The sequence below is a fragment of the Caenorhabditis elegans genome, chromosome V, assembly GCF_000002985.6.
Source record: "Caenorhabditis elegans chromosome V".
Classification (NCBI taxonomy): Eukaryota; Metazoa; Nematoda; class Chromadorea; order Rhabditida; family Rhabditidae; genus Caenorhabditis; species Caenorhabditis elegans.
In genome coordinates this window covers 6,971,093-6,998,772 of record NC_003283.11, presented here as the reverse complement: position 1 = coordinate 6,998,772, position 27,680 = coordinate 6,971,093, and the positions used below count along the sequence as shown (strand labels likewise).

The following is a 27,680-nucleotide window of genomic DNA, read 5'->3' as shown; positions in this document are numbered from 1 at the left end:
AGAGGTTCAACGAGGGAAATACCATTTTGAAGTGTGAACAAACACAAAAAAGGGGCAATTGCACGTGCTTTCTTGCCCACCGATAACAGGCATTATTGATTTTCACTTATTACGTACACTACAAACTTCTTGTTGGTCACTTTCGTGACATTTTTAACTAATTTTTTGTTTCTTTAATTGCAATTTGAAAAAGTCTATATCAATAACCATCAAAAACGGAATAGAAAAAATGCGAACAGACAGAATAAAATGGATAAATAGACTGCGAAGGGAGACTTGTGAATAGATGAAATTGGATAGAGATTGGCAAAGAGAGACGCAGAGTGCAAAAGACAGAGAGATAGAAACAAGAACTGATCAGTTTCATGTACTTTTTGTAAATGATCGTCCATCGTTTTCTATGTTTTTATATTGTTTTTGATGAATTCCTAAATTTGATATTGTCTAATTACAGTGAATAAAGTTTATGTAATAATTCGTGATTTAGGGAAACCAGAGAAGAAAACGAAGTATGTTTGCTCTAAAGCTGTTGTAGTGAAAACAAACGTTCTTTGTAGTGCAAGTTTAAGAAATCAAGTAATCATATGGAGTGATCAGAAATCATTTCTTAGAATAAGTTTTTAGGATACGGGTAATAGAATAATCTCTAGCTACTGGAAAAGTCGTACGTCTTTAATATGTTCTATTTACCCTAAATAAGTTTTCTGACATTTTTAGATATGAATGTGAACAAATAATATTTCCTTCGATGCATTTTCTGTATTTTTCAAATTATTTTTTTCTACTTTTCACTAAATATCAGTTTTGGCAATCTACAGATTCAAAAAAGCTCTTAAATTCCGAATTTGTATATTTTTAAGGTTTGAAAAAATGAGTAGTAACTTTTGACAAACCAATAAAAACGATTAATAATCTTTGAAGTGATTCTGCTTGGTTCAGAAAATCATGTGAACCAGAGACCACTCCATTTTACGGTTCAATTCGGAAAGCCTTGTCGACAAGGCAGAAAAGCAAATATGAGAATTAGTGCACGTGTTTCTTCAACCAGATAGCAAGAACTATCGATTTTCCTTTTTTTCTGTTTCGTTTTTTTGTAAAATTGCAAATTAGTCCGAATTAGTAAGTATCAATAACCATCAACGAATGTGATTTGAAGAATAATGAGAACCATCACATTAAGTTAGAGAACACCAAAAACAAAGCAAAAATGAGAGTGCGGGAGAGAAACATGCTTGATAAAACATGAAGTTGGCATTTTTTGAAATTACTGAACATGCAATTCAAATTATGACGCAAGAACATACAAGAAGTACAGTTGAAAATGTCAAAAACACAAAAGGCAGATAACATTTCTGTTTGTGCACATTCTCGAACTCTGCTCATTTCAAATGCACAAACTATTATAGTTTGCCTACACGTGTAGGTTGTAGATTGTGCGTAGTTCGATGCGTAAAAGTGTAAAAAAGGGAAATGTTATTGATAAGGGACTCTGAAAATTTTATTAACTTTCCTTAATAACATTTTTTAGCTCCACTCTCTCTCTCTCTTTTTCCTCTGTCTCTACCTCTCACACAATAAATCGACCGGTCGATTATTTTCATGTCGTCACTTTTTGAGCGATTAAATCTAATTCTCTGTCTTTTTTGTTCGAGTTTTTCAATTTGAAAATTTCAGATTTCAGATAAGTTTGAAAAGCAACAAAAATGGTGAATTGTATGGTTTGTGATGCGTCATCGGCTCAGTATCATTTTGGAGCAATTGCATGCAGAGCATGTGCTGCGTTTTTCAGAAGATATGTAAACTCAAAAAAGCTGACAATTTTGTGCAAATGCCTATCAAAGAAAGGTAAATTTTATAATTATTGGGATATGTAGCATTTCATTATCTTTCTAACCGAAAAATAAATTGGGAAAATTCGTATATTTATATGGAAAATCGTGATTAAATTAGAGCAAAAACGTTCAGAGAAAAAACAAAAAAAAAAACGCTTCAATATTTTATATTTGAAACGATGCATTCTCTAAAATATATTATACATCGAATCAAATGTTTTTCTTCATAACCAGCCAAGAACGTAATATCTTATTTCAGAAAGCCAATACCCGTGTAGGCTGTGTCGCATGAAAAAGTGCAAGGCAGTGGGCATGGAAGCATCAAGTTAGTAGTTCGCGTGTTGAGAGTCTTTTATAGAACAATTTTCAGAAGTACAAGGACCTCGAGATGTCAATAATCCGTTTAAAATAAAAATGATTGAAGGGTCATCGTCTCCAGAGTCTACTCTTTCAAGTATTGAGGTGATTTTTTTTCTAAAAATTTTACGGGATTCAAGAAGACTATACAGATTTCAAAACCTTTGAAGTTTTGGTTTTCAGTACGGACTTCAACCTAGAGACTCGGAACTCATAAAGTTAATTATTAAAAACTACAAAAATCTCGAAATGACAAGAGAAGCTATATACAACATGACACCCAGCACAACTGGAACAATGCAAGTGAATCTTTACGAATTATCATTGGAAGTAAAAACGGATTCTAAGCTGATGTGGAAACTATGCGAGGATACATTCCCTGAGTTTAATCAGCTGTGCAAAATGGATAAGGTTAGATTTTAAATTGTAGACACAGTTAGTAGGTATGAAAGTTTCAGAGAATTTTGTTCAACAACTTTTATTCGAAATGGAGTATTTTGGAGGTAACAATGCTTGCAACAAAATATAATGATTCAAAGAATTTCTATTCTCCATCCGGAGCAATGTGTACATCAATTAACGAATTTTATGTCAACACCGTGAGAGATAATTCAGCAATAAGTCAAGAGGATATAATAAGGTATTTAGCCACTAGAGTGGTTATTTTTAATTTGTGGTTAAGGGTATTTGAACCGTACTGGAAATATCATTTCGAACAAGTTATTGACCCGTTTCTTGCATTGAAACTCAACGACATGGAAAACATGGCACTGTTTGGAATTATTTTTTGGGATGGAAGTAAGTTTTTGAAATTAAAAACATAAGATATAGATATTCTTTGGCATATTTAATAATGTTGGGTCTAACAATAAGTTTTGGTTTTGAAGCCAAGAATTTTAGTTCCTGAGTTTAAAAATATAGCACCAAGAAGAAAATCTACTCTATTGTCTTGTCGTCTTGCCAACCTTGAAGCCGAACTAATTGCATCCACTGAAAAAATTTTGAAAGTTCTAAGAGCACATTTTCAGGTTATACGAATATCAGCGACGAATTATCAGAACTATGCCATTCTATGCGAAAAATCATATGTCGAGAGCTGAGCGCACATTTTAATGAGACATGTACAACATCGAGCAGATTCTTTGAAACCTTGGACACTCTGAACATAATTGAGGTAAGTCTAGCCATGACTACCAGATCTCAATGCAAGCTTTTATTGCAGAAGGCAGAACGAAAATGTCAAGAAGAAATTGCTTTGTGCGGATTTTACAACTTTGAAGTTGATGACGACATGAAAAACATGATAATGTGGGAGAAATACTGAAATAAGAAAATATCATATTCGGTGTGAATAAAATTTTCCGTATTTAGATCTTTGATTACTAATGAATGGAAAAACAGTTATCTTATATTTTGGAAAGTTCTCCACAGTCTATCAAAATTTTCTAGGTTTTAAAATTTCATTTTCAATTTCAATGTTGCCAAAAATGTTGTATTGAGAACATATACTGAAACGTAACCAATTTAAATATATATTTTTTAGAGCAACATACTCCAAGAAAACGTCGCAGAAGTTAGCCCAAACCAAAATTGCATTTTAGAATTCTACCATGTATTTTGTTCAGCTTTGAAAACTTAGGTCTTTTCAATTACCCCCGTGATATCTAATCATGCAAAAAAGGTTCACGAACCTTGAGCAGGTGATATAATCGTTCTTGATTCATAATCATCTAGACTTGTACTATGTTTATTCTAGCCTGATGTGTGGTTTCTAGATCTTGTACCTCAAGCTGTTATTTTGCTTTAGTGATCGAACGCATCTTAATTCTTGAGTGTTTTAATACAGAATGCAACTTTTTTGTTTAGTTTCTATTGAATTGGCAAGCTTAAAACTGCAAGTTTTATAAATCAGCTAAGATTATTGTTTTATTTATTGTCGTTTTTAATTGAAAAAAAATTCAAAATGTATCAGAAATAGTGTCATATGATAGGGCTCTGAAATTTTATTTTAATAAAAAACAGCAGAATTTAAGTGGGTTCCAATTTACATTTTGATATTGATGTGAATGCACTTGTAAATTTTCGATATTTGTGATAAATACAGCAATGGTATTTTTCACACATCACTTTTAATTTTGAATATATTATGCAAACTTTTCCAATAAGTGAGACCTAGTAGTCTGTGCTATTTATATTCACGCCAATTGCAAACTAGAGATATTTCTCGCCGTAGACGTGGCAACGGCGCAACTTTAAAACATTGGCGAGATGTGCAAATAGGGAAGAGGAAGTAGGCATTCAGAGAAAAAAAGTACAATCACAGAGAGATGCAAAGAGATCATAGAACAAAATTGAGGCACAGACAAATTGAAACATATGATGAGGTTCAGCAGAAAGTTGATCGCAAGTTTATACTTCCTTTTCACTAACACATGTTTCCTGTTCAATGATTAGTCTGGTGGCATTGGTGACGTGGTATCTTATCTTGTACCTTCTCCGTCTTTTGTATCATCAAGTACTGTCTTCATTTTTATTTAGTTTATTTCAGTTTTCTTCAACGATTCGAGTTTTTTGGTAATTAGTAATTAAAATCTCTTGAAAATATAGTAAACAAAATTCGTTAATCCTATGTTTTCGAGGAACATCGTTTGCCGAATTCACGTGACTTTTTGCAAAACCTGTTCGTAAAGTTCACCAGTTCAATATTTTGCTATGAAAAAGGAAATGAAAGATGCAAACCTTTTCTCAGAGCTTCTAAAATAGTTAAGCATTTTTTTGGGCTTTTGTGCCTACCGTGCCTACTATATGCCTTTTGTAGTGATTGGTGCTTGAGTTTGTAAATTCTCGGTCACCTTCAAGACATGTGCGCATTTTTGTAAACGTAGAAATCTTAAATTCTCTGTCAACTTGAAAACTCTACATTATAGTTTTGAAAATAAAAACATAACACTTTACTAAATTACATACTGACACGAATAAACTTATTTTTGGCGGCATAAACCACATACTGATAAGATATCACAGTGAAACAAATTGAATTCTTTGTAAGTTCTCAGAAAGTTCTCAGATTTTTTTCTTAAGTTTTTCTTAGTGTTTATTAATAGAGAAGAAAGGGTTTATATATTAAAGATTGTATTGTTTTTTGTTGCGTTTTTTACTTGAACCTTACTTTACTTGCAATCTTGACCTCAAATACCAATTTCCAATTTATCGATTTTGGGTTGTTTCACGACAATGACTCGTCACCTTGAAATTGGTAGGACATTTCCCAATTAGCGATTTGAATGTTTTTTTCAAGAAGTTGTTTCCAATTTTCCAATTTTATGAGTAGTCCCACTGAGTACCAAAAAATCAGAACAGATGTTCATAGACCATTTCATTTTTCAAATTTCAACTCAATATCATTTGTGATTTAATCTAGGCTTGAAAAAAGACAATAGCAAGATTGGAAAATTTCGATTAAATTTTCTGACGTTCAATTTTAAATTTACCATATCCGTTAACATTTTTATTATTACTAACATATTAATAGTTCAAGAGTGCAGAAAATTCGTTTTTGATAAACGAAAAAGCCCTGTAAAACTATTATCTGGCTTTTTCTATGACTTAAAAACATGAAAACGCCCATTTTGAAAATGATATCATTGATATGGTGAAAAAGTTTAAAAAGTCACTTCCGAGTTCAATTGAAAAAGTTTCCATTTACATTGGATTGAACTTTGACATTTTTTCAACATTTGCTAACTTTTGTGGATATCCACAGTAAAACTTTTTGTGCATCAAACATGCTCCCAACAAACAGAAAACCATAGTATAGTTGAAAGCTTACAATTGGTACGTTTCTCGCAAGCTGCGACGTTTAGTTACACAGCTGTATGGTATCCCATAATTGTGGAACGGGAGAGACCTTTGTCTTTGCCCATTTGACAACCATGTCAGTACGTCACTCGGCCGTTCTCACCTTGAGCGGCCCAGCGGCGAGTCCTCAGGGGTATCTTTATATCTTTAAATCTGTCTGTGGTGGAAATTTTTGAACTATATTATTTTTTGAAAGTTCACTAGATACCGTATTCTCCATATTAGAATGTTGCTATTTATATTGCACTCTCCTAATAGTTTTGTAAATTATTTGTAAATAATAGTTTTATAGTTTTATAGTTTTTATAGATGATCGAAATTGTTTCGAGAATAAAAATGTTTTAAGTTCCAAAACTTTTAAAAAGTCTAATTTTAGCTATGAAAACTCTAAATTTTGACAAGTTTTCCGTATCACTGCGGTTAATAATTTTAAGCCTGCTACTAATAATCCTGCTCCCAACGCACAGTGCAAGAACATTGTGTGTACTTTGGTACTTACTTTGATACTTTACTTTGATGTCCGTTGGGTTCAAGTTGCGAGGCAACTGCGGACAAACTCTTTCCATTTTTCACGGTCGGTGCGTGCGATGGACAGCCATGGGTGTGTCAATGCAATGGACGTGCTGAGCCTGATCAGCATGTGCTTTTCAGCTTTTATTCGGCTGTTATAGATGTACTTCCTCTTTAATGATTCTAGTAATCACAAGTCTAGACCAAGTAATTTGATCTACAGATTTCTGTTTAAATCTCGAAATGTTCTATAAAACACCAACCAATTCGTCTGTATTTATTCATAAATTCAAACTATAATGGTTTCTTTTTTATGCAATAAATATAATTTTAAAATAAAATTGCAATTTTCAGATGCTGTGCCAGGTGTGCGGGGCAGAAGGACCGGAGCCCCATTTCGGAGGAATTTCATGTAGGTGAGCGTTGTATTCAATTGAAAATAAAAATCGATAATTTTTCAGAGCATGCGCAGCATTTTTCAGACGATATGTACACTCAAGGAAGTTGGACATTTCATGTACGTGTAAGCACCGGTTGGCAACTTCACATCCCTGCAGACACTGTCGGATGCTGAAATGTATGGCAACGGGAATGGTAAAGTGTAGTAAGTTTTTATGGATGAAATGTTTAAATATGATATACGAAATATCGAAAAAAAAGTCGTAAATAGCTACCTCTTTTCAAAAATGCATCATAGCGTTTCCAATAGCTTGTATTTTTACTCTTTCACTTTCAACTCTAGTGTACGTTTGTGTGTTTCAGTTTCTCCAATAGTTGCTCCCGAGAGCCTGACAAGTAAATTTTTTCAGAAGTGCAAGGATCCAGAGAGAAAAATAAAATTACCACATCTAGTCTACCTGGACATATCTCTTCAATATCTTTGTTATCAGTAAGTTTTTATTTTAAAAATTTCAATAAACCATATATTCTAGGCTCGCATAGTACCTCGTGATTGCTCAAATATCTCGTGTACAGTGAGTAAATGGACAAAAGTTGAAAAGATGCGAAAAGACTTATACGGAGAGAAAATTTGCGAAATAAACTTTACACAATTTTCAAGCTTCGTCAAGCGAGACACGCATCTTTTATGGGATCTTGGAGAGAAAATATTTACAGATGTAAAACTTTTGAGTGAGGCTGATAAGCATTCAATTCTTTGCAATTTTTTTCCTCGATGGATGATGTTGGATTCAGCTGTAGCGATTTGTCCAGATTACGAAGAATCAAAGGCTTATATCAAATCTAAAGATTATACGGATATGTTACTTCATTTTTACGGATCATCGATGCCGAAAGAAAAACGATTAAAGGATCACGAAATTTTAAAAATATTCAAACCATACTGGGATTTCCATTATTACGAGACCGCTGTTCCGATTCATTTCAAAAAACTCGACAAAATTGAGTACATGGCTATTTTTCTGTTGCTACTTTTTGATGATGGTAGGTTTTAATTTGCTACACATTGCTACAAAACATCTACAACAACAATATTTAAACATGAAATCACTGTTACCTATCCGATGATTGGTTCAAAGATGCGAGTCTGAAAAAAAAATCCAAATCGGAGGATTAAGCAGAGTAAAATGTTTTGTTCGTGATTTGTCATTTCAATTTTTAGTTTTCAAAAATTACAGTTTTTCTGCAAAATTTAAAAAATTGCAAAATATTTAAGGGTGGATTAATTCTCTAAAAATTGTTTAACATTTCAGCATACACAAATATCAGTGAGGAAGGCGTAAAGTTGTGTCAAAATGTGCGAAAAGTGGTTCAACGAGAACTAAAAGGATACCAAACTGACAGCAATTGCGACGAAATGCGTTTTGTGGAAACAATGGATACTTTGTTGTTGCTAGAAAAAGCCGAGGAAAAAATACAAGAAGAAGTGCTTATCTGCGGGTTTAATAATGTTACACTACACGAAGATTTCAGGACAATTTTCCAAGTGAAAAAGCTATAATTTACATGTACAAAAAATATTATTACTTATGATCTCAAATTTATCTTGCTCATAATTGCATTTTCACTGGTTTTATTGTTATTTATTTAATAAACGGGGGTTTTTTTGTGAGATAACTGTTTATTCGTAGATATAAAATATGGGTTTTGTCCCATAGATTTACTTTTTTGGTTGAAAAGTGTTGGAATATTTTAATCTTATTGTCTGAAAACTTTGATATTTCTAATAATTGAACATCAGCGTAGTCCCACTATTATCAGATGAATAGAAAGAGACCTAGAAGGCGATGTAAATAAGATCTGAGGGAAGATAAAGGTGCGTGTACCTTCCCGACAAACCCCAAAAAGACGCACCAATCTCCGCCGCTTGCGATGTTTCACCTCTCATTAATATTATCCACTATTTCATTTCATGCGAGAAATTTTAACAAGCTGCACTTTCAACACATCGGTTCCTTAAAAATAGACTCGGCGCTTTGTGATTCGTCTGTCGTCACGAGGTCTCTCCAAAATCTAACCCTAATTCTATTCCACCCCACCTGATTTTTCAATTTCCCTATATAATTTCATTCGTCTTCAGAATATTCAACAGCTGAATGCGGTAAATGAGCTGCGGAGTGTGCGGTGCCAAGAGTTCAGAATCCCATTTCGGTGGACTTTCTTGCAGGTAATTGTTGTAACATGTTGATGTTAATTTTAAAAAAAGTAAAAATTTCAGAGCATGCGCTGCATTCTTCCGACGATATGTAAATTCAAAAAAGCCACAGATTGAATGTACATGCTCTCAGAAATTCGATTCATCTGGACCTTGTAGATACTGTCGAATGCTAAAATGTGTTGAAGTTGGAATGGCAAAATGCAGTGAGTTTTTAAAGTTTAATTCTGCACACATGCGTAGTCACGAATTCATTAATTTCTCATATAATTTTTTTTGAAATTCACAAGGCAATATATAACACCTCTTGGAAAAATAAACTAGTTGAAAAAAAGCCTAGCATCTTTCATTTGGTTTTACAACTATTCCTTATGACGTTTGATTAAACTTTGATTTCATTAATTTTCTGAGTTGGAAATAAGAATTTCTCGTTCAGAAGTTCAAGCAACCAGACAAAAGAACAAAGAATATGTGTTCTTGCCATGTGCAATTACCAATATCTCATTATTATCGGTAAGTATTTTTCAGAATTGTTAATAATTTTAGTGATATTTTTTCAGTGCAATATCATTCCAAGGTCTTGCTCAAAACTTACGTGTACTGTGAAGAATTGGCCAGATTTGGATAAAAAACGGAGAGATTTGTATGGGGGATCTATGTATAATTTAAATTTCACTCAATTCTCAAATAGGGTCAGACAAGACACTACTATTTTTTGGGATCTTGCCGAATCAATATTTTCTGAAATTGGACTCTTGAACTCGGATGATAAAGATGCCCTCCTCTGCAACTTTTTCCCACGATGGATGCTTATGGAGGCTGCCATAGAATATTGTAAGAATTATGAGCACCATTGGAAAATGATCGAAACAGACGGGTTGGATAATATGCTACTGGTGTTTTACGGATCATCAATGCCAAAAGAAAAACGACTGGATGATGATAAAATAATCCAAATTTTTCGTCCATATTGGACCAGGTTTTATATAGAAATCGCAGAGCCTATACATCAGGAGAAGTGTGATAAAGTCGAGTTTATGGCTTTGTTTTTATTAATCCTTTTTGATGATGGTGAGTACAGAGCCTAGTCTAGTAAAGCTGAAAAAAATTCCCTCTTTCGAACAACAAGGGCCCAAAATAGGCCCAAAAAATGTTTGTCTGCTTTCGTGGCCCATTCATAACTGTTTTGGTCTCAAAGTTGTTTTCTTGAACCCTTCAAAAATTTGCGACAGTTGACCCTCAGAGATCAAAGATTTTATATGTCGATAATGAAAATTAGTACTGATAACATAACGGGGAACAACCCGTTTTGCGATCCAATTGATCTGATATGCAATTTCTCTTTTCCTAATATCAAAAGTTCAACGAACTCATTATGTAAATTTTCAGCCTATTTAAACATTAGTGAAGAAGCTGCAAAGCTGTGTCGTAACTTGCAAAAAGTGATTCTACGTGAGCTGAAAGGATATCAAATGGACAATAATTGCTCTGAAATGAGATTTATGGATGTGATCTCAAAACTCTCGCTTTTTGAACGAGGAGAGAAACGATTGCAAGAAGAAATTGTCATTTGTGATGTGATTGATATTTCTTTAGACGAGGATTTCAAAACTATTATGCATATTAAAAAGCTTTAATTTTCAAGAAGGGAATTATGATCTCTGTATAAAAACCAGGAAGTCTGTCAAAGCCACTCTGCTCTTTCTGAAAACCAATGGAATAAAATTGCACTTTTTTTTGACTTTTGATTTTTTTTTCATCATACGGGGTTTCCCTATATAAATTGCCTTTTCGACAGCTGATGATTAGCACTCATTCCATTAATTTCAGTCCAGGTTTCAAGCGAATGCAATGCAAAGTGTGTGGAGCTAACGGAGCTGAGGCGCATTTTGGAGGAGAAAGTTGCAGGTTGGTAATTTTTGGAGACTTCCCGGCAGACGCGTTCATAGGTCATAAAATTAATCTGTTTCAGAGCTTGTGCTGCATTTTTCCGGAGATATGTGCATTCTCAGAAACTGGTTATTGAATGCACATGTCTGCATAGACTTCCATCTTCACATCCATGTAGACATTGTCGGATGGAAAAATGCATTGCCACTGGGATGACTATGTGCAGTAGGTTTCTATGCAGTTAAGAAAAAAAAATTATGAATATCTTTCAGAAGTTCAAGGAAACCGAGAAAAGAACAAAGTTCGAGGCTACTATCCAGGATATTTGCCAGTGATCTCAACTCTACCAGTGAGTACTCAAGTTGATCAATAAATTCCTGTCTAAAGAACAACTTTCAGACCAGTGTAATTCCAAAATCATGTGATAATATATTGCGAACTGTTGCCAATTGGGTGGATCTCGACCAAACGAGAAAACAGCTTCGTGGTGAAAATTTTTTTGATCACAATCTCACACAAGTCACCAAGTTGTCAAAAATGGATTCAAAATTGCTATGGGATCTCGGGGAAGTCATATTTTCGGATGTTTCAAAGTTTAACAGCTTTGACAAAGATTCAATGATTGCAAATTTCTTTCCAAAGTGGATTATAATGGAGTGTGCAATTGACTATTCGCTGAATCAAGAACAATTCCAAAGTTTTATAGGATCAATAGAGTATTACAAAAAATGTGCTCATTTTTATGGAAGTTCTATGCCAGAAGAAAAGCGACTTGACGATGAGGACACAATTAAAATATTCTCGAAATTTTGGGATTGGCATTATTCAGAAATAGCTCATCCCATCTTTTTGAAGAAGTTTGATAAAATTGAGTACATGGCAATATTTCTACTCCTTCTCTTTGATAGTGGTAAGGAAAACAGTTGATGTTAAATATATTTTTTTTCTTACGTTAGCAGATTATTAAAGGTGGAGTAGCACCAGTGGGGAAAATGCAAAAAATTATCCCTACGGTGGTAATACGACAAAATACTATAGTAAAACTTTTCAAAACCTTTTTGTAAACTTTTTATTGATATAAAATATTTTTTCGATCGGCGACTTACAAAAAAGTTGCAAAACGCACGACTAGTAATTACCACTGTTTCAAAAAACAGTTGAAAAACTAAAAAAATTTTGAAAAGTTTTACTATGATATTTGCTCATTTTGGTATAATGGAAGTGGGATTGAACAAATTCCTCACTGGCGCTACTCCAACTTTAATATTCAATTTATTTTTTTAGCATATATGAATATCAGTGATGATGGCGTGAAATTATGTCAAAACATTCGAAAAGTGATCTTACGGGAATTGCAAGGATATCAATCTGATAAAAATTGCTCACGATATCGATTGGCTGAAACTGTTGATACTGTGAGACTCTTGGAGAAAGCCGAAGGAAAACTGCAAGAGGAGTCCGTTCTCTGTGAATTTCATAACCTCGAAATCGATGAAGATCATAAGAAAATATTTCAGATCAAGAAAATTTAATTGAATACGGTTATTTTTTTTACTGCTTTAATAAACCACTTTGAAAAAAATTTTCATATTTATTAAATGATTATTTGGGGTTCCAAATGACCCTTTGAAATATTTTCTTTGTTATCTAAAACTATAAACTTTAATAATGTTTGCAGTTTCAGTTTTTATTATTAGACGAATGTTATGTCTAGTGTGCGGAGCTGACGGATCGGAGCCACATTATGGTGGCAGTTGCTGCAGGTAAAGTTTACAGCTGGAATGATTTTTTATTATATATTAACCAGCCGTTCGCACGCGCTGAAGCGCGTGCTCCGACTGGCGTTCTCAAAACTAAAATCAAATTCTGAAATTTCTGAGCCTTTCTCTGCAGATGGAAGCTTTTTTCTCTGTTTTCCGGAAGTTTTCGAGCAACATAAATATTATATAACTAAGCTTTAAGCAATTACAACTCTAAAACCTCAAGTTTCATGGAGCTATTTCTAAATTACTTGAACGTATAATTTTCAACACGTTCTTAAAATCATATGACCCTTTTCCGGTCCTCTCCGAAAGATTTTGGCGAGCGTTTTACTGGAAATTCTAACAATTTTTGATCTTTTTTTTAATTTTTGAAACTTCAGAATATTCCAGGAGTATCAAAACTTGAAGTTTTTTTGAACTTTCTGAAAGGTTCTAGAACTTTGCGGAATTTTTCTGAATTTTTCCACGAAATTGAAATTTTCAGAATTTTCTCAATTTTTTTCAGAAAGTTCTGGAAAATTTCAGAAAATTCTTGAATTTTCTAGAAAGTTCTGGAACATTCCAGAATTTTCTCGAATTTTCCATAAGGTTCTAGAACATTCCAGAATTTTCTCGAATTTTCCAGAATGTTCTGGAACATTCCAGAGTTTTCTCGAGGTTTCTAGAAAGTTCTGGAACATTCCAGAATTTTGTCGAACTTTCTCCGCCAAAATATTTTTCTCAGAAAATTTTAATTTCCCGCCAAAATTTTTTCTCAGAAAATTTGAATTTCCCGCCAAAATATTTTTCACAGAAAATTTGAATTTGCCGCCAAAATTTTTTCACTAAAAATTTGAATTTCCCGCCAAAATATTTTTCACTAAAAATTTGAATTCCCGCCAAAATATTTTTCACAAAAAATTTGAATTCCCGCCAAAATTGTTCACAAAAAATTTGAATTCCTGCCAAAAATTTTCACAAAAAATTTGAATTCCCGCCAAAATTTTTCACTGAAAAATTGAATTCCCGCCAAAATTTTTCACAAAAAATTTGAATTCCCGCCAAAATTTTTCACAAAAAATTTGAATTCCCGCCAAAATTTTTCACAAAAAATTTGAATTCCCGCCAAATATTTTCACAAAAAATTTGAATTCCCGCCAAAAATTAGGGGTCTCGACACGATGGGTCTCACCATGATGGGTCTCGACACGAAGGGCGCAGGACCCCGCCCACAATTTTCAGTGGCATTTAGGTGTGACGTCACAGACTACAAAGACTACATAGACTACAAACTATGGACAGACCCACACTATTTTTTTATATATAGTTAATGATTACAGAGCATGTGCAGCATTTTTCCGAAGATATGTACATTCTACAAAACAAGAAATAAGTTGCACATGCGATCAAAGACTTATTTCTTCACATCCATGTAGATATTGTCGGATGTTAAAATGTATGAAAATAGGAATGTGTAAAACACGTAAGTTCCTTCTGTTTTCTTAACTTCTCGATTAAAAAAAATTATTGCGAATTTTCTGAAAAAATGCATTGACTTGGTGTAGCCTCGAAGATTTTACTGTTCTAAAGTAAATTTTTTTAAACTTAAAACACGATAAAGCTTTTTCAGAAGTTCAACCACCACGTGAAAAAAACAAAATTTTAAATACGTTTCCGGGTACCACTATAATGATCTCAAAACTTTCAGTAAGTTTGGAAAAGCTAAAATTATCACATGCAATCCCTTTTTCAGAATAGTATCATCCCAAAATCGTGTAACAACATGTATCGTGCGGTCGCGAAGTGGGTAGATTTTGACCAAAGACGAAAAGAATTACGCGGTGATGATTATTTCGATTATAATCTTACACAAATCACTAAAATGGTTAATTTTAATACAAATTTGTTATGGAAACTCGGAGAGTCAATATTCTCGGATGTATCTCGATTGAGTAAAGAAGACAAAAACTCAATGATTTCAAACTTTTATATCAAATGGCAACTTCTCATGGAACCGGCAATAGACTACTCAGCTCAGTATGAACAATTTAAAAATTACATCGGGTCAAATGCATACTACCAAAAGTGTGCTTACTTTTATGGAAGTTCAATGCAAAAAGGAAATAAAATTTCTGATGTGGAGACTGTCAAAGTATTTTCTCCATTTTGGGACTACTATTACGCAGATTTTGCTGAACCAGTTTATAAAATGAACTACGACAAAGTGGAATATATGGCTATATTTCTTCTACTGTTGTTTGACGGCGGTGGGTGTATTTTTCATGAATTGAAATTTAATTAATAATTTCAGCGTACTCAGATATTAGTGACGATGGCGTGAACTTGTGTACAAATATTCGAAAAGTAATACTACGGGAATTGAACAGTTATCAATCGAATAACAATTGCTCAGAAGTTCGTCTAGCTGATATAATGGAAACTCTTCGATTGTTGGATAAACATGAGGAAAAGCTACACTATCAATTTTGGATGTGCGGGTCTCATAAAATGATAATGGATGAAAATTACGTACAAATATATCTAGGTATTAAACATTAAATACATGTATTTTATCTTAATAAAGTTATTGCTGTCTCAAGTAGCATATGTCAGTAGCATATAAATATTCAACCTTTCAAAGTTTAGGACTCCAAAGATTTTGGGGTCTGATCACTTACGAGACAATACTATTTTCCGTGCAGCTTTTCAAAGTATAAGTAACAGAGACAGACTACTGAAGACTGCAATTAGATAATTTTTACTGGTTTGTTTTCAGTTCAAGCCTAATAGCTTTTATTCAAGATTTTAAAAATGTATATAGAAACTAATGGAAATCGTGAACTAATTTAACAAAAAAATTTATTCGCCGTGTTTTTCAAAATAGAAAAGAATTATTGAAAAATGAATAAAAAATATTTATAAAAACGTTCAAAAATTATATTTTAGAATTTTCTTCTTTATGTGTCGCATTTTTGTAAGTCAAAAATCCCGCAATCTCTGGAGACCGAGCGGGAAAAGACGTCACCTGAACTGTCGTAAATTTCAAAGGTCAAAAACTCAACATTTATGGTCTGCTAGTTGTGAAATGTTTGATTACCGACAGCTGAGGTAAGTACAACCAACCCCAGAAGGGAAAACAACATAATGCGCAAATAAGCAAAATTAGGCGAACCAAACCACAAATCGCGTTCAAAACACAAACCAAGTGTTGCTAAATCGTTTAAAGAAACACAATAAGAACAGAAAAAATGTTTCAAAACAGAAATTTGTTATCATTCAAAACCATTTTGTGACTATTCTCATCAAAACGGTCAATTTGTTCAATGCTCATTTTTGTTACTGTTGTGTACTTTATAGTCTACCTTCTTTACCCGTCTAATACTATTTACCACACGCACTCTCTCTAGTCTATCTCTCCATTACATCTCCTAGTCCTTTCATTCATTCTCTTCTCACCATCTTTAATGGATATGTTTAATTCAAAAGTTCACATCCCATTATGTTCGTTGCTTTGAAACCGAAATTTGATTAATTAATCACGAATGGATTTTTTTCCGCTGCGATTTTTTATTTTGTTTCATTGTGGTCGCATCAAAAAGTGTTTAACCATTTGCAATTATTGGTCTTTATTTGATATCATTAATCATGAAAACATGCATGTACGTACGTGCGGTTTCAAATTTTGGTCTACTGTACTTCTTTGATCTTTGCAATTACCTCCAACAACCCACCAAGTTCTCAAAATTAAATCAGAGAACGTGATTTATGTCCGCCCACACACAAAAATCACTTTTTTTCAGTAATATTTTTTATGCAATGCTGTGCAAGATTTGTGACGGTCCATCGACTGAATACCATTTCGGTTGTCCATCGTGCAGGTAGTTACACCATTTTTTAACACAATAAAGAATTGGGTATTCAGGGCATGTGCAGCATTTTTCCGAAGATATGTAAATTCGCCCAAGCAACTGACAGAGTGCAATTGTGAAACTGATCGTGTTCCTTGTAGATATTGCAGAATGAAACTGTGCCTGAAAGCTGGAATGATGATTTCAAGTGAGTTTAAATTAAGAATTTCAGCAGATCAAAGTGTAACAAGGTGATTCAGTTACAATTTTATTGTAATTGCTCTCTAAAAAAAATTAACTAGTATTGATAAATTTTCAAACAATAAAAATTTACCAAATGTTGCCACGAAAAATGTAACTTTAATATTGTGAAAAACTTCTGATTTTTTAAACTAAAATGATTGGGTTTTCAGAAGTTCAACAAAAGCGAGACAACAATCCTTGTCGATTAAGCGTGAGTGGATTAGAAGTGAGTATTTCTCTATTTTCCCTTATAAGGCTGGAACTCGATTGGAATTTTTTAGACTACCAGCATTCCTCTGCGAAACAATGATCGTATCTTCACAGCTCTTGAAAATTATCGATGGCTTACAAAAGAAAGAAAAATTGTTCACAAAACCAGCCCAGCGAAAAAAGTAAATTTTTACGAGTACTCAAGTATTGCAATTATTGACTCGCGGATAGTATGGAACCTTTTGGAGAGAACATTTCTGGAGCTTAAGGTTTTGGATGATATTGACAAATTCAATCTATTTTCAAATTTTTACCCAAAGTGGACATTATTTGAATCGGCAATCACTGCTTTGCAAAAATCAGATGTTCACACATTTTTCGCTCCAAATGGAAAACCAGCACAACAGATCTCAAAATTTTATAAGGATTGCATGACGGGCCTACGAATGAAAGATACAGAGGTATTACGGATATTCGAACCGTATTGGAACTCATATTATTCTCACGTTGCCTATCCACTTTTTGAGTTAAAATTCGATCAGATGGAGCATATGGCATTGTTGGCTCTAATGCTCATGGATCCAGGATATACAAATATATCAGATGAATGTGTGGAAATGTGTCATAGATTTAGAAAAGTTATTCAAATGGAATTGAAAGGATATTATTTGGAAAAGAATTCAGACCCGGAGAGGATTTTGAAAGTTATAGAAGCGCTGCTCTTAATGGAGGTGAGTAATGAAAGGTTTTGAAATGAGCGGAATTTTTAATCTGGAAAAAATTGAAAATTTAATTTGAAGATAGTTGTTTTTTTTTTCAAAACTCAACTCACGATTCATTGCAAAACATCAGTAATCCTTCTGACTGATCAAAAATTGACAGAAATTGTCAAGTGTCAAGTTCACTGAACAATATTTCAGAAAGCAGATCAATGGTTTCAAGAGGAGGTCCACATGTGTGGTGTTTATAATGTGACAGTTGACGACGACTTTCGGCGGATGGTCATGACACAAAGAATTTAAAGATAATTTTAAAACGTATAATGTTTAACCAAAATAAAACTTTTTTGAAAATTAAACAAAATGTTGATTTTTTTATTGAAAGAATTCAGGGCATGTTGCAGAAGTTTCGAAAGTTCAACTTTTGAACATACTTACACTTTTTTTTTAAATAGAAGTGTCCTGTAAGACGTTTTTTGAAACTTTATCTTAAAATAAACCTGATTAATTGTAGTTCCAAAAATTAATAATTTTGCAGTGTTCACAAAATATCTAATTTGGCGAAATCAGAATTTTTCAATGGTCAATGACAGTATTACTTCTGCTCCATTTTTGAATACAGGAAAATTTTTCTGTTATAATAATTACAAATCTCTTGTTTCTTAAAAGTCAAATACATTGATCTATCAAATTGTAATACAATAGGATTTAAAAATGCTGTTCTGAGAACTTGCAGATTTTCCGAAATCGATACCTTTTTCCTCTTCTCCCTTTTATGAGATTAATAATTTTGGACCTAATGGATATTCTATAAAAATCTGATTTTGTATTTATGATATCAACATGTGCTATTTTTCACTCTCGGATTAGTTCAACATCAAAATCCTCATTTCCTTCAGCACGTATTTGTTGTATAATTTTTGCTGAGAATATGGGAAACTGTGCGCAAGCGCGATGTTTTTTCTGTGACTTCTGTGGGAATAATACGGAAAATAATTTCCCACACACGTAGATCAACCAAAAATTTAGTTTTAGCTTTTTGTAGCACCTCATATTGTGTAGACTGAAACATATTGCAGTTTCTGATGTATGAGACATCTGGAATAAAGAAAAATGAAAAAGCTCGCTTCATTGAATTTTTTCGTTCCGCTTCTGGTATTCTGACTTCTTTTTTTGAATATCGTTTTTTTTTTAATTTCAAACACATTGTTTTCAAATTTCCTACTATTCCTCAAATATGTTTGAAACATCAGTAAACTAAATGTTTTTTGAAAACTCCTTTTTTAGAAATGAGCAATTCTCGTTATTCTCAAAATGTGAACTGTTTAAAAAAAAAACCTCGCCATAAACCGAGAAGTTGAATTATAATACTTTAATTCAATTTTGACAGTTTTGAAAAAAAATCACTCAAAAGACCTTTAAAAAATAACTTTAAAATAGAAAATGGCTACTTCTGCTTATAGAATTCCCGTGGACTAAATGAGACACCACCCAAGCATTGGATTACTACGATCCCCCTGTCTGATATTTTTTTCCTCATCCGAGTTCCCTCGTCGTCAAACGAAACTTATTTCGAAGACGGAAGATATATTTTTCATTCAATTAACTCACTCATCTTATATCTATTCACATTAAAAAAAAACAAACTGACTTTTCACATAAAAACAAGTTTTATGGATACACGTGCACCTATCTCTAGTTTGTAGACATGTTCTCACAGGTTCTAGCTCTAATCTTTTGGTAAAACATTTCTCATTTCCTTTACTTCTTTTTAGTCACTGATTTCTTTGTTAATTTGTTTTTATTCAGAGTTAGCTATAATTCACATTGTCAATGCTGCTCCTCCATTACTTCAATTTGTCACATTTTCAAGTCAATGATCATTTCTACCCACATATGAGAAATTTTCTTTATGGAGAAACTGCGTTCTACGTTGCTGAGTAAGGATTTTTTTGTAGTTTAAAAACAATAATATAACTGTAGTGTTACTATGGGTAAATGGTTAATCAAACTATCCGCAATTATCTTTTCAGTACAATAAACATGATGTTTTATATATGGGTGTTATTCTCAGCTCAACAGTTTCATTTCAACTTTACTTTGGTCTCTGGAACACAATATGTTATTCATTTCTTTGACAACCTTGCAATTATAGTAATGCGTCTTCATTCTTTACTTGGTTTTACGGACGGTATGTTGATCTCATGGAACAAAAATGCAAGAAAAAGTTTCTGTGTAATAAAAAATTCAGATTTTGATATTGGTTCAAACGTTGTTTTTAACGGCGCTATGACTTTTTCGGTGTATTGTATTGTAGCTGCAATGTGCTCACTGCCGTTTTCAATTCTGGAACGTTGTTTTGCCACCCGGTACCTGAAAGACTATGAAGCAAATAGTCGAGCTTACATTTCATATGCTCTGGTTTTTCTCTTGAATTTTATTGGTATTATCGGCGCAATCCTTTTGCAGAATAGTACGTTTTATTAATTATAGAATGGCTTAAAAAAACGTATTTTTAACATATTTTTATAGTCAACTTCTTAAATAAAATTCTCATTATTTCAGAAAACAATACAATATTTGTGGTTGCATTTTTGATGATCTTAAATTTGTTTGCTTTATTAGTCAGTTTACAATGCTTCAGTTTCAAACCTATATCAAATATTTTCAGACTAATCAGTTTCTTCGAACGTGGAACTTGAAAAAGTACGAAGAGTGTCACAGCAACGTTTCAATTCGATTCCAACGAGGTGGAAAGTACTCATTGGCAAAACGATTTCAAATTTCTGAAAACATAAAATCGTTACATGTAAGGCCTAAATTTTCTGCACATTTCACCAGACTCACATTTCAGATGTTAAACTTTATCATTTTGTACATGGGGTTTATGAATGTTTGTCTTGTCATTAGCGTCCTCTTTTCAAGCTTCGACATCTCGCCCGAACGCCAAGCAATTTGTTCTCTGGCTCTTGACGCGAGTATATTTTTCTACAGTTTCGCTATTCCACAGATCATGACGTGTTTCTGTCACAAATGGAAGGTTCAGACAAACACGTTCAGGATCCGGATAGGTTGCTTGAGAACTGGAAAAGTCAATCTGGAACCATTGAGAGATACATTTGGAGGAGACATGCGCGGAAGCGTTTCTATGAATAGATATTTCGATCAACTACAAGATTCCTGGGAAAATGCGTGAAATGAAGTCATGAATATGAAGATGTTTATAAATAGGTATTACCTCTTACTAGTTAGTTTGTTATAATAAAGTTGTATTTAATGAGAAGTTCGAAATCATGAGACATCACCAGCGATGTAAACACATTTTTATGGTAAATCATCTACAGAAGAATCACATGCTGCGAGGTAAAATGATTTTTTAATTCGAAGTTCTTGAAAATGTTTCAATAATTTATTAAAAACTGAACAAATAACCATTTACAGTCAACGTTTAAAAAATCTCAAAACCCAAGGATTTCCACGTCAACCCACAGACACGCTTGACACAAAGACAGAAGTTGTAGTAGATTCTGAAATTATTCCAAAAAATTATGTTTATCTTTCACTAAAACTCACGTTTCTTTTTCCTATACGTATTTCTCATTTCTTGATTAGATGCTAAAATTATTCCTCTGAAATTTTGAAAATAAGTTAAAAATTAAAAAAAAAGATAATCTCACCCTTCGACTGCATGCATGAATGCCCATAAAGTTCCAACGATGAAAATTATAATAGAGTTGGATAGCAATGGTGCTATGATGTAATATGTAACTTGTCCAGTGAAAATAGTTGTTCCTTGAAAAAATGTTTGCTTTATGAAATTTAATTCTCTTTGTCTCTGTCGTTTTGACATTCGAATTCCAGCAGCATTCATGAGCATTCTGCTTTTTCTTCCAGCTTGTATTGCTGTTATCAAGTTAGTGCAAAGAGTCATAACAACCAGTGAAGTATTGAATGTAAAATCAGAGTACCATGTTAACCGCGTACATTTTTTTGATGGTAAAAATGCAAGTGACCAAGAAGCATCATCATATTTAAAATGACAGGCAACAATTTCATATAATACCACACACCAGATTGTTGAAACCACCCAAATTATATATGTCATAACTTTTGTACCAAACGGGCTAAACACTCTCTCATAATACGAAGGCAGGAATACTGCACAAAATCGATTAAAAGCAATCAAAAAGTGAGAAAGATTTGATATTTCGTAGACTGCCATTGCTGCCGTTCCAACACAATGCGAATATCTTACAAAAATTTTTACGGGACTGAAAAGAAATTGAATTGGAAATATTAATATTCATGTTTAAAAAATTTAGTGCCAAAAAATTTATTCAAAAATGTTTTACTTACAAAATTTGTAATGGCAGTATATAAATCAAGAAGATTAAACACATAATTGTATTACAAATTGCTTGATTTTTTGTGATAACACCAAATGAACTATTCATAGAGCTTATTCTTCGGGCAGCAACAAATACTGCGAGATTCGCTACTGTTCCCAAAGATGTCACCTGTGAATTCCAAAGTAAATAAAAAATTATAGACAAGTTTAACTTACTAAAAAAGTTATGATAGCCACAATGAAATGTTCCTGCATAACTAATATTTGTTAAAATTTTAAATGAACTCGCCGCAGCTCAAGTTAGAACGAATTGGAAGCAGGAAGAAATAAGTCAACTATGTCTGAAAGAACAAATAACTGGATACGATTGAGAGCGGAATGAATTAGTTTTGCTGGAATAGAAACACAAAAACAACGGTGAGATAATTGAAAATTGTAATGAATTATGGATTAATGACGACGGCTGATATTAATGATAAATATAATAAGTTTGGTTGTTAATACCATATTTTTGAAATGGTTTTTGAACAAGCTCGTTGCGAAAAAGGTTACGGCCAAATGTGGAATTTGTAAATTTTAAGCCAACTACCGTTTCAGACAGTAAAATTAACGGCACATTCTATATGAATTGAATATGAATTTCGTGCAACGTTGGTGTGAAACATTCTTTGGAATTCTGCTTTAGAAAAAAGTCCCATTGTGCTCTTCATGTTTTTGGGAATAGATTCTGGCGCTCCCATCAGGAGAGCTTTGGTATAAACTTAATTCATTCTCTTGAAGTTTCTTAAAAATAATTTATAGTTTTAATTATAAATTGAATAACTGAAAACATCGAACCATCATCAAATCAAAAAAGGCTTTATAACTTTTATTTTGACCGGGAGTATTGATTTAAACAAGCTGGCCTTAACCAATTCTTGTTTTCAAATAGTTTTTATTCGGTGGACGTAATTTCAAATCAAATAAGGATTTGATCATTGAGTCAAAGAAGCTGTATTTTTTTGTTATTAAATTATGTCTCAACTCTACTTTCCCGTAAGACAATTTTTATTGAATAATGAAATCATAAAGGCAAAATTTTAACCAGACTTTTAATTTCATTCAAATTGATATCGAAGTGACTGTGAAGAAGTGACTGATCAATGCATTAAGATATTTAACAACGTTATTTTTTTAAAAACACGATAACGAAAAACCTGTCATATGTCTAGCCTGATGTTCCCGTGAAATGAAATAATTTTGTTTTCTTTATGAGGTTATTCAAGTAGTGTCGGAAAATTAAAAAGTGTAGAAAAATTACGTCACAACCTTATTCAAGTAGATAAAAACATGTATTTAAATACATTTGTGACGTCACAAATGTATTTAAATACATTTTGCTACATTACTTGAATAACCCCATTAGAAAATACTGCTTATAAAACTACAATAATTTAAAATTGATTAATCTTGTTCTAGTTCACCAAAACAATCAGAGCTAAAATAACCAAGTAAACCTTTTCGAAAAACTGTCAGAAAATGGTTTTAAAAATAAATTTTAAAAATTCTCCAAATTTCTCTCTAGTAGTAAATCTTCTGGTGTACAACATACGAAGGTAACAATATTGTCAAAATCGAATACTTATAACATGAAACCAGGTCTTTATAAATTACTTTTTGTTACGATTTTACAAAGAAAATATTATTTATCAATTTACACGCGAAAAGTCAAATAACAAATAATACTGGAAAATTAATCACTAGAATTACACGTATTTGTGTTTTATTTCTCACCAATCATGGGAAACAGAACAAACTAGGAAAGCCACCTGAAAGCTAGAATTTAAAAACGTGAAAAGTTGATGACCTCCATGCTTCTCCTGATCTCACTGGTGCATTTCTAGGTTGGTCGGGTTTACTGGCGCTGAAAATACAAAGTTAAAAATAACAATATTTTGAAAAAAATAAGGGCAGAGAAACCACAGTACAAACCACAGTTTCCATTTTTTGAAACAAATCTTTTTGAGATCGGGATTGCACATTATCGTCACCATTCCTTCGAAGGCATGCAAAAAATACCACGGAAGCAATAAAATCAAAAAACGCATCAAATCACTCTCAATGACTCCTGGCAGAAGAAAGTATGTCAACAGCGCAAAAGCATACGCACTTTCTTGATAGAAACATTGTTGTAAGAAGTTCCTCTCAGCTTTTGCTTTCCGTTGCGATGACATTGTATTTAATGTGCTCGTAACCTAAAATTTAAAAATTGAAAAGGTGCAAAATGGGTTTTAGACTATAATAGCTAGCCTCAAAATACAACTTGGAATAATTATGTATTTTGTACTAAAATGTTTTGAATTTTGAGTTTAAACCATGCGATAAGGAAGTGAAATTTTTGATTTTAAAAAAAGTAAAAAAGAAATTAGAAACTTTGTATACATACTTATCAATGTTCGATTCAAAAGTTTAATTTGAAACTGTTCAGGTAAATTATCTAACTTACGGCTTTGTTTTCCTATGAAACTGATAAAATGTAAGAGAGTTAAATACAATTATGATAACAACAACAGTCATATGCAGTCCGAAATCAGCCAAAAATGTGAGTCTCTGGCAATTATCGGTAAGAATTAACAGAAATTACTATGAAAATTAAAGTATGCTTAATATTGAATAGTTTTGAATATTTGTGAGGAAACCATAGAGCAAAGAATCGATTTAAACATATCAATAAATGAGTTTCCGTTGCTAGATCATAAAATAAATAAAGAAAATATCCTGATACATATGAATACTTTGTGAGGAATTGGTTTTCCCTGAATGAAAACCATTGGTACAAAAGTTAAAATCAAACTTACAACATCATGGTTGGTGACACACAAATCAAGGCGAAAGTGCAATAAACTGCAGTTGAAAACGATCCATGGGCTGAGAGTACGCCAAAAGAGCTTCGAAGAGATGGAACATCATAAAAGAAGAATACAACAGACCAGTTAGTGAAAAAACCAAAAAATGCACTCTAAAAATTTGACTTGTCCGAATTTTCAAACAAAAAACTTACAACAAATGTGAAAGCCCCAAGCAAGGTAGAGCTTTCCATTCAATCGGGTAAATCTGAAAGAAAAAAGCTATCTACTGAATAGCCGAAAAATAATTGCATCTTGCATTCGAGACTGGAAATGAATTCTATACCATAATTATAACTATGTAAATGGTAGAAAAATAAAGTTCAGTCTAGGAAAAGCGTCATTCTAGATTTAATTCAATTGGGGCCAACATCAAAATCAGTAAAAGCTACTTTTTTCAAAACGTAGACTGTTTGAAAAATTGACATGCTCGTCGTATTTGGTCATACAAAGAAAGATATCCAGATTACAATCAGATTTTAACAGGGACATATTTAGTTTGACAATTCATTAAAAAATAATTTATTCGGAGTTAAAAAATACTAGCATATGTTAATATCTTGAAATTTAAAATTTATTCGATGAAATGTCCTGTGGACGCGAAATATAAGATCCTTGACTTGTGTGCAGAGTCGCATGGCCACAAGAGAATAGGTAACGTTTAACATCCGGATTGAACACCATTATAATGAATCTGAAAATAAGGTTGTTTCAATGAATATATTATTGAGACTTTACCCGTCGAGTGCATGCACAGCTACCCAGGCAAATGACGTGGCGAAAAAGATAGCCCATTTGTTTGTGAGATGAGCAGGAAGGATGAAGTAAGACACAAGTTCTAGAGTAAAAATAAATCCTTGAAAAATAGTTTGCTTCAGAAAGTTGATTTCACGAGCAGACATTTTTCGGTGGGTTTGTGAATTGACACTTGTGTGTACCTGGAATTGAAAGGATTTGGGATTAAATGTCCACGGGGCCTTTTTTACCTTTTTATTAATACTTCGCACTTTCCACAAAGTTGCAATGTCTATCAATACAATGCAAACTATGATGGTAAAGTATTTACAAAAATCTGCGTACCAGCCAATAGTATTACATAGTGGAGTATCGGTGAAGAAGAAGAACCCAGTTTTCAAATTATATTCCAGAGAGCACAACACTGCAAACATTGATTTTTTAGTTTTACAATTAAACGTTTCAGTAAACCTTCATAAAAAGAAAATGAGAATCCGAGAGTGAGAATAAAGATGAGAAATATTATTATTTTTGTGTTTCTTTCACTAAACATTGTTTTGTAACGATATGGAGTCCACACGGCGAAGAATCTGTTCAAGGAAATTACGAGATGAATTTGAACGGAAAGTTCATAACTGAAAAGGAGAATGAATCCGCAGTGCTCAGAGTACTCGGTTAGAAACTCGCTGCCTCTGAAAAAGAGTTCATAGTAATAATAAGGCTGAAAATCATTTATTGTTTCTGTGTTTCTGGAGTTGAAATATTTAAGATCGGACCAAACGGGAAGACGCTGGAAATGTGTCCCGCAGGAAACTCCGCGTGCTTCGTTAACCCTCAACCGTATTGAAATTCTAACTAGATATTCTACTTGGGGTTGTTCAAATTTTAATAGAACTTTCAAAAACATACGTAATAACCATTGGGCAAAAGTAAAGCATGAAAAATGTCGAATGAATTGCATCAGCGACCGCTTGACTTGAAGAAAGATACCCAAAAGCATGTTTGAACGAAGGCAACTTGTGCAACACAAACACCGCTGTCCAATTGAAAAATGTTCCCAAAAGTGCAACAGGAAACAGGACCAAACCGGTGAGTTGGATGTCGTTGAGAAGCATACTGAAAGAAATTTACATTGAAATTATCAACAATGTTCAATGAAAAATGTGTTTGCGGTCTGTTGAACTTTAAAAATTTGCAAAAAGAAAACTTGTGTGGTTAACTAGGGTTTACTATTCTGACAGATTTGAAAAAGATTTCAGTCGTAGTTTCTGATTGATCACAAAGCTTGAAAGTTATAGACAATGTAATTTTGAGAAACGAACTTATTTTCGAACCAAAATGCACCAGATCCGATCTTATGACATTCAAGATATCAATTCAGACCGTAATTACAAGTGGGCGCGTAGAAAATAATTTAAAGTTTTTTTTTTGATTGTTAACACTTCCGTTTAGACCTTACAATATAACAAATGGGGTATTTTCTAACAAAAACGTCAAAAATCTCGTAACTGATTTTTAGTTGACAGCAGCAGCCACTACTTTTCAGCTACTTTTATACGCATCTCAATTTATCAACTGTTGACGTGTGCTCTTCATTATGACTCACAATCAGTAAAATGTTCACTTCAAAACACATTTGGAATTCGTACCGCCTCTCCATGCGGATTGACAACTTTTTTCGTGTTTAGATCTGTTAGAAAAAAATTAAAAGAACATTAAGAAAACACAATAACAGCAGTTCTTGTTCGCTTCACTAATTTGAATTTGAATTGACGTTGATGAGCAGTGGAAGTTAAAAAAACTGAAAACATCCAATACGTAGATTGCAGTATTATTAAAACGAAAAAACTGTACAGTTTTTGTTATTTGCAAAAAGTGAGTTTTACAAC

General features: G+C 32.9%; 9 protein-coding genes, 1 non-coding gene and 1 pseudogene across 11 annotated transcripts; 8 read left to right on the top strand and 3 right to left on the bottom strand.

Moving 5' to 3' along the window:
- The first annotated feature begins 1,681 nt into the window (after positions 1–1,681).
- Positions 1,682–3,559, top strand: nhr-107 (Nuclear Hormone Receptor family). Its single transcript, NM_072369.6, has 8 exons — positions 1,682–1,845; positions 2,092–2,157; positions 2,203–2,294; positions 2,373–2,600; positions 2,648–2,829; positions 2,872–2,987; positions 3,218–3,363; positions 3,412–3,559. Exons 1-8 carry the CDS (start codon positions 1,704–1,706, stop codon positions 3,511–3,513), a joined length of 1,074 nt encoding a protein of 357 aa, NP_504770.2. The 5' UTR covers positions 1,682–1,703; the 3' UTR covers positions 3,514–3,559.
- A 3,342-nt stretch (positions 3,560–6,901) lies between these two features.
- Positions 6,902–8,628, top strand: nhr-162 (NR LBD domain-containing protein). The gene is made up of 5 exons (NM_072368.2): positions 6,902–6,973; positions 7,019–7,161; positions 7,367–7,446; positions 7,490–8,000; positions 8,270–8,628. Exons 1-5 carry the CDS (start codon positions 6,912–6,914, stop codon positions 8,515–8,517), a joined length of 1,044 nt encoding a protein of 347 aa, NP_504769.1. The 5' UTR covers positions 6,902–6,911; the 3' UTR covers positions 8,518–8,628.
- Positions 8,629–9,096: 468 nt separating this feature from the next.
- Positions 9,097–10,909, top strand: nhr-140 (Nuclear Hormone Receptor family). The gene is made up of 5 exons (NM_072367.4): positions 9,097–9,183; positions 9,235–9,377; positions 9,608–9,684; positions 9,732–10,242; positions 10,561–10,909. The coding sequence occupies exons 1-5, from the start codon at positions 9,122–9,124 to the stop codon at positions 10,806–10,808; spliced, it is 1,041 nt and encodes a 346-aa protein (NP_504768.1). The 5' UTR covers positions 9,097–9,121; the 3' UTR covers positions 10,809–10,909.
- A 90-nt stretch (positions 10,910–10,999) lies between these two features.
- nhr-139 (Nuclear receptor domain-containing protein) lies at positions 11,000–12,641 on the top strand. The gene is made up of 5 exons (NM_072366.7): positions 11,000–11,079; positions 11,144–11,286; positions 11,334–11,410; positions 11,461–11,971; positions 12,346–12,641. The coding sequence occupies exons 1-5, from the start codon at positions 11,018–11,020 to the stop codon at positions 12,591–12,593; spliced, it is 1,041 nt and encodes a 346-aa protein (NP_504767.1). The 5' UTR covers positions 11,000–11,017; the 3' UTR covers positions 12,594–12,641.
- Positions 12,642–12,729: 88 nt separating this feature from the next.
- nhr-163 (Nuclear receptor domain-containing protein) lies at positions 12,730–15,402 on the top strand (the record flags this gene model as incomplete). The annotated part of the gene is made up of 5 exons (NM_072365.2): positions 12,730–12,824; positions 14,144–14,286; positions 14,434–14,510; positions 14,557–15,070; positions 15,115–15,402. The coding sequence occupies 5 exons, from the start codon at positions 12,730–12,732 to the stop codon at positions 15,360–15,362; spliced, it is 1,077 nt and encodes a 358-aa protein (NP_504766.1). The 3' UTR covers positions 15,363–15,402.
- Positions 15,403–16,603: 1,201 nt separating this feature from the next.
- nhr-161 (Nuclear Hormone Receptor family) lies at positions 16,604–18,182 on the top strand. The gene is made up of 5 exons (NM_072364.6): positions 16,604–16,681; positions 16,726–16,859; positions 17,065–17,120; positions 17,176–17,835; positions 18,025–18,182. Exons 1-5 carry the CDS (start codon positions 16,620–16,622, stop codon positions 18,124–18,126), a joined length of 1,014 nt encoding a protein of 337 aa, NP_504765.2. The 5' UTR covers positions 16,604–16,619; the 3' UTR covers positions 18,127–18,182.
- Positions 18,183–19,653: 1,471 nt separating this feature from the next.
- Positions 19,654–21,103, top strand: sre-12 (Serpentine receptor class epsilon-12). Its single transcript, NM_072363.2, has 6 exons — positions 19,654–19,763; positions 19,857–20,014; positions 20,075–20,296; positions 20,389–20,447; positions 20,495–20,632; positions 20,678–21,103. The coding sequence occupies exons 1-6, from the start codon at positions 19,657–19,659 to the stop codon at positions 21,017–21,019; spliced, it is 1,026 nt and encodes a 341-aa protein (NP_504764.1). The 5' UTR covers positions 19,654–19,656; the 3' UTR covers positions 21,020–21,103.
- Positions 21,104–21,385: 282 nt separating this feature from the next.
- Positions 21,386–22,426, bottom strand: srx-16 (G-protein coupled receptors family 1 profile domain-containing protein; the record flags this gene model as incomplete). Its single annotated transcript, NM_072362.2, has 4 exons — positions 21,386–21,452; positions 21,501–22,094; positions 22,180–22,340; positions 22,388–22,426. 4 exons carry the CDS (start codon positions 22,424–22,426, stop codon positions 21,386–21,388), a joined length of 861 nt encoding a protein of 286 aa, NP_504763.2.
- A 1,514-nt stretch (positions 22,427–23,940) lies between these two features.
- Positions 23,941–25,250, bottom strand: srx-138 (annotated as a pseudogene). Its single transcript has 5 exons — positions 25,212–25,250; positions 25,009–25,169; positions 24,657–24,966; positions 24,143–24,405; positions 23,941–24,074 (listed from the first exon to the last, which is right to left on the bottom strand). Coding segments are annotated over exons 1-5 (907 nt in total).
- A 373-nt stretch (positions 25,251–25,623) lies between these two features.
- Positions 25,624–26,906, bottom strand: srx-59 (G-protein coupled receptors family 1 profile domain-containing protein; the record flags this gene model as incomplete). The annotated part of the gene is made up of 5 exons (NM_072360.2): positions 25,624–25,750; positions 25,795–25,994; positions 26,043–26,215; positions 26,263–26,483; positions 26,701–26,906. The coding sequence occupies 5 exons, from the start codon at positions 26,904–26,906 to the stop codon at positions 25,624–25,626; spliced, it is 927 nt and encodes a 308-aa protein (NP_504761.2).
- Positions 25,971–25,991, top strand: 21ur-10923. The gene has a single exon (NR_068993.1).
- Positions 26,907–27,680: the final 774 nt, after the last annotated feature.

Bases quoted from the DNA above. Each gene is read 5' to 3' on its own strand.
- nhr-107 (NM_072369.6), top strand. From the start codon at position 1,704: ATGGTGAATTGTATGGTTTGTGATGCGTCATCGGCTCAGTATCATTTT. The intron at 2,601-2,647 runs GTTAGATTTTAA...TGAAAGTTTCAG, and splicing joins AGCTGTGCAAAATGGATAAG to AGAATTTTGTTCAACAACTT. The intron at 2,830-2,871 runs GTATTTAGCCAC...TTTGTGGTTAAG, and splicing joins AGTCAAGAGGATATAATAAG to GGTATTTGAACCGTACTGGA.
- nhr-162 (NM_072368.2), top strand. From the start codon at position 6,912: ATGCTGTGCCAGGTGTGCGGGGCAGAAGGACCGGAGCCCCATTTCGGA. The intron at 7,162-7,366 runs GTAAGTTTTTAT...AAATTTTTTCAG, and splicing joins AACGGGAATGGTAAAGTGTA to AAGTGCAAGGATCCAGAGAG. The intron at 7,447-7,489 runs GTAAGTTTTTAT...CATATATTCTAG, and splicing joins CTTCAATATCTTTGTTATCA to GCTCGCATAGTACCTCGTGA.
- nhr-140 (NM_072367.4), top strand. From the start codon at position 9,122: ATGAGCTGCGGAGTGTGCGGTGCCAAGAGTTCAGAATCCCATTTCGGT. The intron at 9,184-9,234 runs GTAATTGTTGTA...TAAAAATTTCAG, and splicing joins TTCGGTGGACTTTCTTGCAG to AGCATGCGCTGCATTCTTCC. The intron at 9,685-9,731 runs GTAAGTATTTTT...ATATTTTTTCAG, and splicing joins CCAATATCTCATTATTATCG to TGCAATATCATTCCAAGGTC.
- nhr-139 (NM_072366.7), top strand. From the start codon at position 11,018: ATGCAATGCAAAGTGTGTGGAGCTAACGGAGCTGAGGCGCATTTTGGA. The intron at 11,080-11,143 runs GTTGGTAATTTT...AATCTGTTTCAG, and splicing joins TTTGGAGGAGAAAGTTGCAG to AGCTTGTGCTGCATTTTTCC. The intron at 11,287-11,333 runs GTAGGTTTCTAT...AATATCTTTCAG, and splicing joins CACTGGGATGACTATGTGCA to AAGTTCAAGGAAACCGAGAA.
- nhr-161 (NM_072364.6), top strand. From the start codon at position 16,620: ATGCTGTGCAAGATTTGTGACGGTCCATCGACTGAATACCATTTCGGT. The intron at 17,121-17,175 runs GTGAGTATTTCT...GGAATTTTTTAG, and splicing joins TAAGCGTGAGTGGATTAGAA to ACTACCAGCATTCCTCTGCG. The intron at 17,836-18,024 runs GTGAGTAATGAA...ACAATATTTCAG, and splicing joins AAGCGCTGCTCTTAATGGAG to AAAGCAGATCAATGGTTTCA.
- sre-12 (NM_072363.2), top strand. From the start codon at position 19,657: ATGCTGCTCCTCCATTACTTCAATTTGTCACATTTTCAAGTCAATGAT. The intron at 20,297-20,388 runs GTACGTTTTATT...TCATTATTTCAG, and splicing joins CGCAATCCTTTTGCAGAATA to AAAACAATACAATATTTGTG. The intron at 20,633-20,677 runs GTAAGGCCTAAA...CTCACATTTCAG, and splicing joins AAAACATAAAATCGTTACAT to ATGTTAAACTTTATCATTTT.